We start from the raw sequence: 13,476 nt of genomic DNA, 5'->3' as shown, positions 1-13,476 counted from the left end.
TGGACATCAAAATTTTAATTTCATAATATTTTCACATGTCACAAAACATTCTTCTTTTTATTTTTTCAACCATTTAAAATGTAAAAGTTAGTCTTAACATTCAGGCCATAGTTTGCTGACGCCTGATTAGATAAATAAAAATGTCAAAGAGTAACTTACGACTCAGAATGGTAAATTATAGTTTTGAGGAAAATGCTTTACTTAATTACCAGGACAACTGGACTTCATTGACAAATTCTTATGGTGAGCCTTTTTTAGATAATTTCCATACAAATATGAGTAATTTGATGTGTTTTCTGTTTGTTTCGAATTTTCATTATGATGTGAAACGACCATTACCATGTTCCCCTGTCTGAAAAAAAAATATTTTCTAGTACTAACCAAAGCAAAACTATAAAGTAAGACAAAAGTGATTTCTGTAATGGCCTCCTGTGGATATTTTCATAGTGAAATTTGTTAATACCTCATAAAGAGCATAATAGCTGCATTTTATTTTATTTTTTTTAACATCTTTATTGGAGTATAATTGCTTTACAGTGGTGGGTTAGTTTCTGCTGTATAACAAAGTGAATCAGCTATACATATACATATATCCCCATATCTCCTCCCTCTTGCTTCTCCCTCCCACCCTCCCTATCCACCCATCTAGGTGGACACAAAGCACCGAGCTGATCTCCCTGTGCTATGTGGCTGCTTCCCACTAGCTATCTATTTTACATTTGGTAGTGTATATATGTCCATGCCACTCTCTCACTTTGTCCCAGCTTACCCTTCCCCCTCCCCCCTCCTCATGTCCATTCTCTACGTCTGAGTCTTTATTCCTGTCCTGCCCCTAGGTTCTTCAGAACCTTTTTTTTTTTTAGATTCCATATATATGTGTTAGCATACGGTATTTGTTTTTCTCTTTCTGACTTACTTCACTCTGTATTACAGTCTCTAGGTCCATCCATCTCACTACAAGTAACTCAATTTCATTTCTTTTTATGGCTGAGTAATATTCCATTGTATATATGTGCCACACCTTCTTTATCCATTCATCTGTCAGTGGACATTTAGGTTGATTCCATGTCCTGGCTATTGTAAATAGAGCTGCAATGAACATTGTGGTACATGACCCTTTTTGAATTATGGTTTTCTCAGGGTATATGCCCTGTAGTGGGATTGCTGGGTTGTATGGTAGTTCTATTTTTAGTTTTTTAAAGAACCTCCATACTGCTCTCCATAGTGGCTGTATCAATTTACATTTCCACCAACAGTGCAAGAGGGTTCCCTTTTCTCCACACCCTTTCCAGCAATAGCTGCATTTTAGTCAAACAAATGCCACATAAATCTATGGATTTGCCTAATTCTGGACATTTCATATAAATGGAATCAGACAGTATTTGGTCCTCTGTGACTGGCTTCTGGCAATTCATAATGTTTTCAAGGTTCATCCATGTTGTAGCATGTATTAGTACTTCATTTTTTTTTTTTTTACTGCTGCATAATATCCCATTATATAGGTATACCACATTTTGTTTACCCATTTATTAGTTGATGGACATTTTAGGTTGTTTCCATTTCATAGGTATACAGGTTTTTTGTTTGTTTTGTTTTAACTTGGAATGCTTCATGAATTTGTGTTTCATCCTTATGCAGGAGCCCTGCTAATCTTCTCTGTGTTATTTCAATTTTTTTAGTATATATGGTGCTGAAGCAAGCATGGTGTACCAGTTTTTGTATGAATATGTTTTCATTGGGTATATATCTAGGAATGGAATTGCTAGATCATATGGCAGTTCTGTGTTTAACCATTTGAGAAACTTCTAGAATGTTTTCCAAGGTAGCAGCACCATTTTATGATCCTACCAGCAATATATGAAGGCTTCAATTTCTTCACATCCTCACCATGATTTGTTTTATCTGTCTTTTTGATTATAGCCATCCTAGTGACAGTGAAGTGGGTATCTCATTGTGATTTGATTTGCTTTGCTTTTCCCTGATGGCTTGTGATATTGAGCATCTATCTCTTCATGTGTTTATTGGCCATTTGTATATGTTGTTTGGAGAAACGTCTATTCAGATCCTTTGCCCATTTTTTAATTGAGTTATTTGTCTTTTCATTATTGAGTTATGAGTTCTTTATAAATTCTTGATACAAGGCCCTTACCGGATTAGCAAAATTTTTCACCATTTTATGGGTTGTCTTTTCACGTTATTGATGGTCCCTTTGAAGCACAAAAACTTTTAATTTTGATGATGTCCAGCTTATCTATTTCTTCTTTTGTTGCTTTTATAAATGTATGTTAAGACTGACATCTATGGGAAACCCCATGTATCATAAACAAAAATATAATTTCATTATTTATTTTAAATTACTGCCTTATTGATAAAATGAGATACCTACTTTATTTGCAGTCAAGAGAGGAGAGCAGAAAGCAGGCTCTTGCAGCTAAAAGAGAGAAAAGAAAAGAAAAGAGAAAAAAGAAAAAAGAGGAGCAGAAAAGGAAGCAGGAAGAAGATGAGGAAAACAAACCTAAGGAGAATTCAGAGCTACCAGAGGATGAAGATGAAGAGGAGAATGATGAAGATGGTGAGAAACGAACCATCTGAAATAGTGATAAAATTCTTCTGTGTTCATCGACTTCATTTTGAGTGCTTTTTGCTCTCAAAACTCTCAAAACTAATTCTAGTTAAATATTCAGTTACTTTAATCTGAAATAGACAGTTGACTTCCATAGTAAATACTTCTAAATATTTTACATTGTAAAGTGACACAGAGAAACAGAAGGGGGAAGGCAAGCACATAATTTGAAGACATTCAGTTGTAATTTAAGTTCCCCTGTAAAAACATTATGTATGTCCTAAAAGTGATACAGTAAGAGGTTTGCCAGCTTTTCTTCAGGTTCTTCCCTACCCTCTCCTTCCCCAGATGGAAACTGGGAAGAGGTCCAGTTCCTCAATAGATTTTTAACTAAGGTTCAGTCTTGAAGCTGTATAGGGTTGGGGTCCATTACTCTCAAAGAGTTGTTTATTGTATAGTCTGGCAGTGGTTGTAGTAGGCAAATAATTTTGCTCTATTTGAATTCTAATTCTAAAATGCTATTTGAAAAATTTCTTAAATTCAAACTATATTGTGATTTTTGGTTAGTTTATGAGACTAGCATTTCAGATCTTAAGAATGTTAATATTTTATACCAAGTTAGACATCAAAATATGATATAGTATATTTGTTCTCACAACAGTAAAGATTTCTTTATTTACTAGTGAATACTGGTAAAAGGAAAATATGACCTAAGGGTCTGAATTATTAGGTGTATTCTGTCACAATTTGTTTTGAGATCTGTGGCTCTCAGTGTGATTTTTATCCTTTTTCATGATTTCAGTGGAGCAAGAAGTTCCCATAGAACCTCCTAGTGCGACCACCACCACCACAATCGGAATCTCTGCAACATCTGCAACATTCACAAATGTGTTTGGGAAAAAAAGGGCCAATGTTGTGACAACTCCCAGCACCAATCGGAAAAATAAGAAGAACAAAACAAAAGAGACCCCTCCCACTGCACATTTAATATTACCAGAACAACATATATCCTTAGCACAGCAAAAGGCAGATAAGAATAAAATAAATGGAGAACCCAGAGGTGGCGGTGCAGGTGGGAATAGTGATTCAGATAACTTGGACAGCACAGATTGCAACAGTGAGAGTAGTAGTGGTGGTAAAAGCCAAGAGTTAAATTTCACTATGGATGTGAATTCCTCTAGTGATAGGAGATACCCCTCACTGCTACTCCATTCCCAAGAAGAAAAGACAAGTACTGCTGCTTCCAAAACTCAGACACGGTAAAATTTTCTGACTTGTTAACTCTGCACCTACCTTTCCTTTTTCACGCCTGGCACAAGAACTTGAAGTAACATAAGTTGTGTTAAACAACTGAAGTCTACCACATTACCTGTCTTCAACATTTAAAACTGAAATTCACCAGTGTCCTCCTTATCATGTGCTAGTTATGCAATGAGATTGTTAGAACTTTTAACATTCAACTTTGAAGCTGAAAATATTAGCGTTCCTTGATTTTAACTGTCATTTTTATTGATTATATATAGTCCTTCTGGCTTCTGAATCCATTTTAATACTAAAATAAATAATGGACTCTTTGCCCTATTTCTATTTTTCTGATTGTTAATAATTTGATGTGCCAAATTTTTTTTTAACAAGGTTTTTGGTTTTTTTATATAAATTTATTTATTTAATTTTGGCTGCGTTGGGTCTTGGTTGCTGCACGCGGGCTTTCTCTAGTTGTGGCGAGCGGGGGCTACTCTTCGTTGAGGTGTGCGGGCTTCTCATTGTGGTGGCTTCTCTCGTTGCAGAGCACGGGCTCTAGGCACGTGGGCTCAGTAGTTGTGGTGCGCAGGCTTAGTTGCTCCGCAGCATGTGGGATCTTCCCGGCTCAGGGCTCGAACCCGTGTCCCTGCATTGGCAGGCGGATTCTTAACCACTGCGCCACCAGGGAAGCCCTGATGTGCCAAATTTTAATTCAGATACTTCAGCAAATCCCTTTGAGTTTCTATCTTAAAATTTATCGTTTATTGGCCTTGATATTTCTCTTCTCAGACTTGAAGGCGAAGTGAATCCTAATTCCTTATCAACAACCTACAAGTCAGTGTCGTTGCCATTAAGCTCTTCAAACATAAAGCTGAATCTGACCAGCCCTAAAAGGGGGCAAAAAAGAGAGGAAGGGTGGAAAGAAGTTGTTCGAAGGTAAGTAGAATTAGTCTCGTCTTTTTAACTTTTCTCCTCTTGTGAGATGGTTATCCAGTTAATTAATGAATAATTTGAATGTGGTTATTATATTCAATGGCAGTGCCATACTACATCCAGAGTAGGCTAAAGCAAAATTAGAAACAGTATGTAAATTTTGTATGCATATTTTATATGATACAAGAAATGTTGGCTTTAGAATAACACAACAAACATTTTATTAAAACATAAGACATACAGTTTACAGACAAACCATACAAAAAGGTCACAGGCTTCTTAAGGAGAAGATTCACTTGACAGCAAAGTCACAGTGCTATTTGTGAGGGCTATGATGTTTGTTTAATGGTCCCATTTTGATTCAGACAAGTTTGTCCATCTACAGCATTTAAATAAAGTTAGACTTCGCTAGAGAATCTATATCTGCTTTTAACCAATGCAATTAGATCACCATAAAAGTGGGGGGGTGGAAGAGCCCATAAAATTAAAACTACCTTCTCCCTCAAAAAAAAAAAAAAAAAGACAAATACCAACACCCCTGCAGCTAACTTTGACAACTCCCTTCATTCACACTGCTTTATACTTAAACCATGATGGGGGAAATGAATAAAAGCAGAGAGGAGCCACTGCTTTTAAATGTTTCACACAATCCAGAAGGTATTTCTAGCCTCTGCTCATGCTTTACAACAGGGAATCAGGATAAGACTTACGTTTGCTAATGTGCACTTAATCACCAAAGGACTAAGATGTCTGAGTTTTTATTCTGTAATTTTTGTAAGACTTTGTGTCCATTAAAAGCAAACAAAAAAGGAAGAAGTCTTGGCAGAACAGAAGTGATGCACACTTGATGATCAGATTGATTTAAGTATTATTCATGGCCTAGTCTATGCTCTAGCTTTCAAAATAGCTAAATATATTCTTCCCAATTTGTCTACATTAGGATATTAAATTTTGATCATGAAATGTATTTTAGAGTCTACAATTGGGTATTCTTCTGGAAGGTATAGTTCAAAGTTTGAGGGTCCCTCCCTCAAGGAGGGAATCCTGGCAGCCAGCAGTGACCACATGAAGATAATGGGTGTTGCTCTCATTTGGTTCTGCCATCAAACACTGGGTTTCCGTGATAATTCTGCAGGACACCCAGGCCATCTTGTCAGATCCCAAAATCAGCCTCTTGTGTTTTCTCACACAGGTGGAAGTCCCAGGCTCCACTTGTGGATTGCTTTTTATGTACAAATCTGAGGCTTTATTTTTTATTGCTGAGTAAAGTTGTTGACACTGATAAGCTGCCTTTATTCATTTTCAGTATAGAGGTTAACAATGTGGTATGCATTATTTTAATTTTGAAAGTATCAATATATGATCATTGCAGTTTAGTTAACATGTGATAGTTTATGCAGATTTGAATGCTGAGATCATGAGTGACTTAAATATAATTTTTTTAAATGGCAGTGTGTTTTTTTTACCTTTACTAAATTAAATTCAATATAATAAGAGGTCAGTTTCTAAAATAAAAACTTATAATAATTTCCTCTTTAAGGTTTGAGAAATACTATTCTACAGATGTTCATGAACATACTTACTGAGACATCTTTTTTTTTTTTTTTTTTTTATTTATTTATTTTTGGTTGCGTTGGGTCTTTGTTGCTGTGTGCAGGCTTCTCACTGCGGTGGCTTCTCGTGTTGCCAAGCACGGTCTCTAGGCGCGTGGGCTTCAGTAGTTGTGGCACGCGGGCTTAGTTGCTCCACGGCATGTGGGATCCTCCCAGGCCAGGGATCGAACCCGTATCCCCTGCACTGGCAGGCGGATTCCCAACCACTGCGCCACCAGAAAGCCCGAGACATCTTTTTTAATAGACATTTTGATTTCATAAGCTCATGTGTGGTCTCCATTTTGTAGGTCAAAGAAATTGTCTGTTCCAGCCTCAGTGGTTTCCAGGATAATGGGGAGAGGAGGATGCAACATCACTGCAATACAGGATGTTACTGGTGCCCATATTGATGTGGATAAACAAAAAGATAAGAATGGCGAGAGAATGATCACAATAAGGTAATTGTGAGATATATATATATTGTTAGTTCTATGAGGAAATTAAATTTTATTAGAAGTACATTTTTGTTAGGTATGGTACAATCAATTCTATTTCATGGTAAAAATTACCTAGTTTTGTGTATTTTTGATCTTGTTCTGTTTTTTGTTTGTTTTCTCCCCAGGGGTGGTACAGAATCAACAAGATATGCAGTTCAACTTATCAATGCACTTATTCAAGATCCTGCTAAGGAACTGGAAGACTTGATTCCTAAAAACCATATCAGAACACCTGCCAGCACCAAAGCCATCCATGCAAACTTCTCATCTGGAGTAGGCACCACAGCAGCTTCCAGTAAAAATGCATTTCCCTTGGGTGCTCCAAGTCTTGTAACTTCACAGGCAACAACATTATCTACGTTCCAGCCCACTAATAAACTTAATAAGAACGTTCCAGCAAATGTACGTTCTTCTTTCCCAGTTTCTCTACCCTTAGCTTATCCTCACCCTCATTTTGCCCTGCTGGCTGCTCAAACTATGCAACAGATTCGGCATCCTCGTTTACCCATGGCCCAGTTTGGAGGAACATTTTCACCTTCTCCTAACACTTGGGGACCATTCCCAGTGAGACCTGTGAATCCTGGCAACACAAATAGCTCTCCAAAGCATAATAATACAGGCCGTCTACCTAACCAGAACGGGACTGTTTTACCCTCAGAGTCTGCTGGACTAGCTACTGCCAGTTGTCCTATCACTGTCTCTTCTGTTGTTGCTGCCAGTCAGCAACTGTGTGTGACTAATACCCGGACTCCTTCATCAGTCAGAAAGCAGTTGTTTGCCTGTGTGCCTAAGACAAGTCCTCCAGCAGCAGTGATTTCCTCTGTGACAAGCACTTGTAGTTCCCTGCCTTCTGTCTCCTCTGCATCTATCACTAGTGGGCAAGTTCCCACCACATTTCTGCCTGCAAGTACTCCTCAAGCACAGCTTTCTTCACAAAAGACGGAGTCTTTCTCTACCATGCCAGCCCCCAAAGAGAAAGTGTCCACACAGGACCAGTCCATGGCAAACCTGTGTACCCCCTCTTCAACTGCCAACAGCTGCAGTAGCTCTGCCAGCAACACCCCAGGAGCTCCAGAAACTCACCCATCTGGTAGTCCCACTCCTCCCTCCAATAACACACAGGAGGAAACACAGCCATCCAGTGTGTCTGATTTAAGTCCTATGTCAATGCCTTTTGCGTCTAATTCAGAACCTGCTCCATTGACTTTGGCATCACCTAGATTGGTTGCTGCTGATAATCAGGATACCAGTAATTTACCTCAGTTAGCTGTACCAACACCTCGAGTTTCTCATCGAATGCAACCCAGAAGTTCTTTTTACTCGGTGGTACCAAATGCAACTATACACCAGGATCCCCAGTCTATTTTTGTGACAAATCCAGTTCCTTTAACACCACCTCAAGGCCCACCAGCTGCAGTGCAGCTTTCTTCAGCCATGAACATTATGAATGGTTCTCAGATGCACATTAACCCAGCAAATAAATCTTTGCCACCTACGTTTGGCCCAGCCACGCTTTTCAATCACTTCAGTAGTCTTTTTGACAGCAGTCAGGTGCCAGCTAACCAGGGTTGGGGAGATGGTCCACTGTCCTCACGAGTTACTGCAGATGCCTCTTTCACTGTTCAGTCAGCATTCCTGGGTAACTCTGTACTTGGACACTTGGAAAATGTGCACCCTGACAACTCCAAGGCACCTGGCTTCAGATCACCTTCCCAGCGAGTTTCTACTAGTCCAGTTGGTAAGTTATTATAACTATCATTACGTCACAGTTTGGGGCTTTAACAACATAATCTAACCTTCCAAAGTAATAAAGCATTTATTTTGTACATAATATTGCATGATCTTTTAAAGAAATGAAGGTGTGTCATAAATAGTAAAGACCCCTTAATGACTGCTGATTGAGTGGCCAAAATGTAGTTGTAGGTAAGTCACATATGAGCTGCTTTATATTCTCTTTTATGATCTCTCTGCACCTCATTTCAAGGAAGTTATATCTTGTCTCAGTCCACTTTCTTAGAATTGGTATAAGATGATATTAATAAAAAAGGACTCATAGGATGCTTCAAGCATTCCAAATTTACAGACATTTTAAAAATCATAGTGATTGCCTGCATTTCTGAGATTAAAAAGTTTGGGTTACGAAGGTGTTTAGGTTACAGTCCATAATCTACGTTCTTTGTTTTCAGTCTTGGGTACTCAGAATGAATATTAAATGATGTTGTAACTCTATATTATTTACAATAGATGGAGCTGTTTGAAGAGATCGTGTGTGTATAGGTTCTTATTTAACAAAAAAAAAAACAAACAATTTTGAATCAGCTGTTTGTTTCTTGAAATTAGAAATTAGCTGCTGAGGCAGTATAAGAAAGATTTAGAAAGATAAGAGTCTAATGGTGGCTTGGAGATATTTGGAAAACCAGAATCTATTTTCCAGAGTTTATGGATATGGCATAGCCTTAGCTTTTCTATCAGATATGTTTCCATTTACTTATCTTTTCAGGAAAACATAGCTGTTATATCATCTTTTGAATAGAAATAAAGCTTGCATAAGACAGTCTGTGGTTCAAAATATTCTCTTGGATTTTTTTTCTTCTTTTCTATAAATAGGTATCTATTTTAACTTTTCATTTTGGCAGACTAATAAAAAGGTTTTCAAAGGCCCCAGAATGAAAGAAGAGCTCATTGCCAGTGCTAAGACTGTGGTAAAAATTAATTTTTTAATTAATCCTTGACTTGATTGGCACTAACTAATATGTGAATTTAGAATGCCTTAGCTAGAGTTAGACTTCAGATCTCTCATATTCCAGTGTTTGAGCTCTTTGCACTCCACATTCTATATCCCAGAAGATGTGCAGATTATGAATGGCTGGAGAAAAGAAAGTCAAGGAGATCATCCATCTAGTTTGGTAGCAAACAAGGTTTGGGAACCTTAATTATTCAGATCTATAACATCAAAATTATTTATTACTAGTTAAAAAATAATTTTTTAAAAAAGCAAGCATTAATCCTTGACCTTCCTTCCAGGGTCCAGGACTGATTAAGCTTGGCTTCATTTCTTAACTGCCTGGGTAGTTTCTTTTGTTGATGCTCTTCTTTCATGGATATAGTTTAGTTTTCCTAGTTTGCAGGTAAGAAATAGTGATACTTAAAAAGACGGGAAAGCATGTGGAGAAACTGGAACCTTCAAACACTGCTGGTAGAAACTTAAAATGGTACATCATTTGGAAAAATAGTTCAACAGTTCCTCAAAAAGTTAAAAAGAGTTACCATATGATCCAGTAATTCTGCTCCTAGGTATACCCAAGAGAAAACATGTTTCTACACAAAAACTGGTACATAAATGTTCATAGCAACACCATTCCTAAGAGCCAAAAAGTGGAAACAATCCAATGTCCATCAACTGATGAATGGAAAAACAAAATGTGGTATATCTATATAAGATATTATTCTTAGTATAATGTATATTCTATATTATGAGATACAGTGAAAGAAATGAAGTACTCATTTGTGCTACAACATGGGTAGACTCTGAAAACATTTTGCTGAGTGAAAGAAGCCAGTCACAAAAGACCACATATTGTATCATTCTTTTTATATAAAATGTCCAGAATAGGCAAATCTAGAGAGACAGAAAATATATTAGTGGTTGCTTAGAGGTTCAGATATGGGGTAAAGGAGGATGGAGAGTGACAGATAATGCATACAGAGTTTCTTTTAGGGTAGACAAAAATGTTCTAAAATTGATTGTGGTGATGGTTGTACAACCCTGTGACTATACTAAAAGCCTTTGAATTATATACTTTATAGATGAATAAGACCTGCTTGAAAAGTTTTGAATTTTTTATGTTGATATTAACTACTTTTTTCTGAAATGAGCACCTATAATCCTTTTCCAGATCCTTGACCTCTTTCCCTAAAAATGTTCTCCAGAGAAAGCAATGGAATTTGAGAATACTGCTAAGTTCAGACTCATGCAAACTAGATAGAAACTTTGATGTAGTTTGCAGCTGTTGATTTTTTTTTTTAATCAGATGGAATACTGAAATTATCTTTAGTTTAATCGTATGCTTTCCTTCCTTGTTAGGAAGCAAACATTGGTAGGTTTTGTTACTCATCTTGCACAGGAAATGACTATAGTTATATAGATGAACAGCTATATTTCTAAGTGATGGGTACCACAACATGCTCTCATTTCATGTCCCCTCTAATGAAAGCTTTGAGATTTATCTAGAACATACTCCAGGTGACTGCCATTCCTAAACACTGGGCTCACATTTCTATATCTAGTCCTGCTTGGTGATATTCTTCTGGACTGTAAGAAAAAAATGGTTTGGGGGGACATACAGTATGAAATAAATGGATTCTTGTTGCTGTGATCCACAAAATAAACTGCGTTCTTTCTGCTTTTTTAAAGAGGAATTAAGTCAACTTTGGACTTTCATTTTTAAAGCCTTGGCTAATTTGACGTCTTGGACCTGTTTTTATTTCAGGGTTACCGTCCATTGACCCATCAGGCAGCTCCCAATCTTCCTCTTCTGCTCCTCTGACAAGTTTTTCCGGCATACCAGGAACTCGGGTTTTCCTGCAAGGGCCAGCTCCCGTTGGGACTCCCAGTTTCAACAGACAACATTTTTCTCCCCACCCTTGGACAAGCGCCTCAAACTCATGTAGGAATCCTAGAGGAACTCTTCCCAAAGAGTCTTGAATAAGTTATTAAACCATTTGTTTCAGGGAACGCTATATTGTAACTTCAGTAATCTAAATTGTATGCAAATACCCAAGGTTTGTTTTGCAGTCATGTCAAAAATTATCAGTCATTTATAGGATAGAAAACTTGAGAAGGGTCAGGCTATTCTTCCAAGCCAGATTGAGATTACACTGAGACTTGGATCAAGAAAAGAGGCACTGCAAGTAGTTTTATAAGACCCTTTGGGGACAGTATTGTGAAATAATTTCTTAGGTCTGAAAAGAAGTTGAATTTAAGTATCTGGTCAGTTTGGTATGATTCCTCATTTAGTTTTACATTTGAGGAAACTGTATGATTGCCATTTATAAGTGAAAATATTCCTCTGTTCTGACTTATTTCAATATTTAGAACAGATGAAGTTCTAAAAGGATTTGAACAGGATTTGATTTTTTTTTAAATGAGCATCATGAGAAAGTCAGTGAGTATTGGCCCTTTGGCAAGGAAAACTACCCATATTACCTGAGAGTCCCATTAAGAAACAAAGCTGTGAATTGAATCCTACAATGCTTCACTAACATTTAACCTTCCTTCCTTATGGGGAAGAATAAGGGGCTGTAGAAAGAGAAAAAAGAAAACAGCTAATAATTATAGAGGACCGGCAGCTATTTTCCAGACAATATGATAGTTACCGTGCAAACATTGCCACATTTAAGTTAATTTAAAATGTGACAGTATATGTTTTGAGAAGATTTTTTAGAACTACAGTAAGGGGAATTCCCTGGTGGTCCAGTGGTTAGGACTCTGCGCTTTCACTGCCGAGGGCCCGCGTTCAAACCCTGTTGGGGAAACTAAGATCCCGCAAGCCAGCAGAACTACAATAAGAATAAATACGGCCTTCTTCCTTTCTAGCCTTGTTCAGTTCAATTTGAAAAAATTCTTTAGACTAGTCTATACTTACTATATTTTTAGACTAGTTGTTTATATTTACTACAGGCAGAAGTAGTATAGGATAATATTTATAGAACTTATATATTTTCTTTTTTTAATTTACTTATATATTTGGTTGCACCAGGTCTTAGTTGCGGGAGGCAGGCTCCTTAGTTGTGGCATGCGAACTGTTAGTTATGGCATGCATGTGGGATCTTGTTCCCTGAGCAGGAATCGAACCTGGGTCCCCTGCATTGGGAGCATGGAGTCTTAACCACTGCTCCACCAGGGAAGTCCCTATATAGTCTCATCTGAATGACCTTGTAAAATGAAATTTTTTTTCCAGAACCTATGTTGTGGAACAGATCTTTCCAACAAGGTTTCTCATATTCTTATAATTAGTTTTTATATGTAATAAAACAATAGAGAAATATTTTGCCACCAGGTGACTCTCCTATTCCATCTGTTTCTTCGGGATCATCTTCACCTCTTTCAGCCACTTCTGCCCCACCAACTTTGGGCCAACCGAAAGGAGGCAGTGCCAGTCAGGATCGAAAGATACCTCCCCCCATTGGAACAGAGAGACTAGCCCGGATTCGGCAAGGAGGGTCTGTTGCACAAGCCCCTGTGGGGACCAGTTTTGTTGCTCCTGTTGGACACAGTGGAATCTGGTCATTTGGCGTCAATGCCGTGTCAGGTACAGTTACAGTGTCCTCTTGTCTGGAGGGATATCTTGAGTAAGTTGTGGGATTTTGCCATTTAAACTTAGTTCCTTACCTAAATAAATAAGCTTATTAGTTCCTGCACTTAACCAGTATGGTTGTTTAAACCTTTGAGGAGTTCAGTCCAGTCTCAAAGTCTGGAATGTTAGTTTGGATTATACATAATAATAGATGTAATATGTATGATAGTAATATATATAAAATAATAAATACAGACTTGATTAGAAGTAAAAGATTCAAAGCATACTTCCTTTCCTTCTTAAGCTTTTCATTGTAGAATAGGACAATCATTTGATTTCTTTCAGAGAGCACC

General features: G+C 37.5%; 1 protein-coding gene and 1 long non-coding RNA gene across 6 annotated transcripts in view; one reads left to right on the top strand and one right to left on the bottom strand.

Annotated features, from left to right (window-relative positions):
• Positions 1–13,476, bottom strand: part of LOC309657223 — a 116,739-nt gene that overhangs the window by 51,825 nt on the left and 51,438 nt on the right. The window lies entirely within an intron of this gene.
• Positions 1–13,476, top strand: part of ANKHD1 (ankyrin repeat and KH domain containing 1) — a gene marked incomplete at its 3' end in the record, with an annotated part of 115,029 nt that overhangs the window by 97,108 nt on the left and 4,445 nt on the right. For 3 of the 5 annotated variants that reach the window (XM_082454027.1, XM_082454028.1, XM_082454030.1), the window contains 7 exons: positions 2,398–2,572; positions 3,366–3,822; positions 4,595–4,741; positions 6,639–6,788; positions 6,953–8,565; positions 11,318–11,494; positions 12,887–13,138. In XM_082454027.1, the coding sequence (XP_082310153.1) occupies positions 2,398–2,572; positions 3,366–3,822; positions 4,595–4,741; positions 6,639–6,788; positions 6,953–8,565; positions 11,318–11,494; positions 12,887–13,138 (2,971 nt within the window). The remainder of the gene's footprint in view (positions 1–2,397; positions 2,573–3,365; positions 3,823–4,594; positions 4,742–6,638; positions 6,789–6,952; positions 8,566–11,317; positions 11,495–12,886; positions 13,139–13,476) is intronic. The other 2 variants (XM_082454031.1, XM_082454029.1) reach the window with 1 other exon arrangement.

The sequence above is a fragment of the Balaenoptera physalus genome (genome assembly GCF_965194825.1).
Source record: "Balaenoptera physalus genome assembly, chromosome: 3".
Lineage (NCBI taxonomy): Eukaryota > Metazoa > Chordata > Mammalia > Artiodactyla > Balaenopteridae > Balaenoptera > Balaenoptera physalus.
This window is presented reverse-complemented; position numbering and strand designations above follow the sequence as displayed.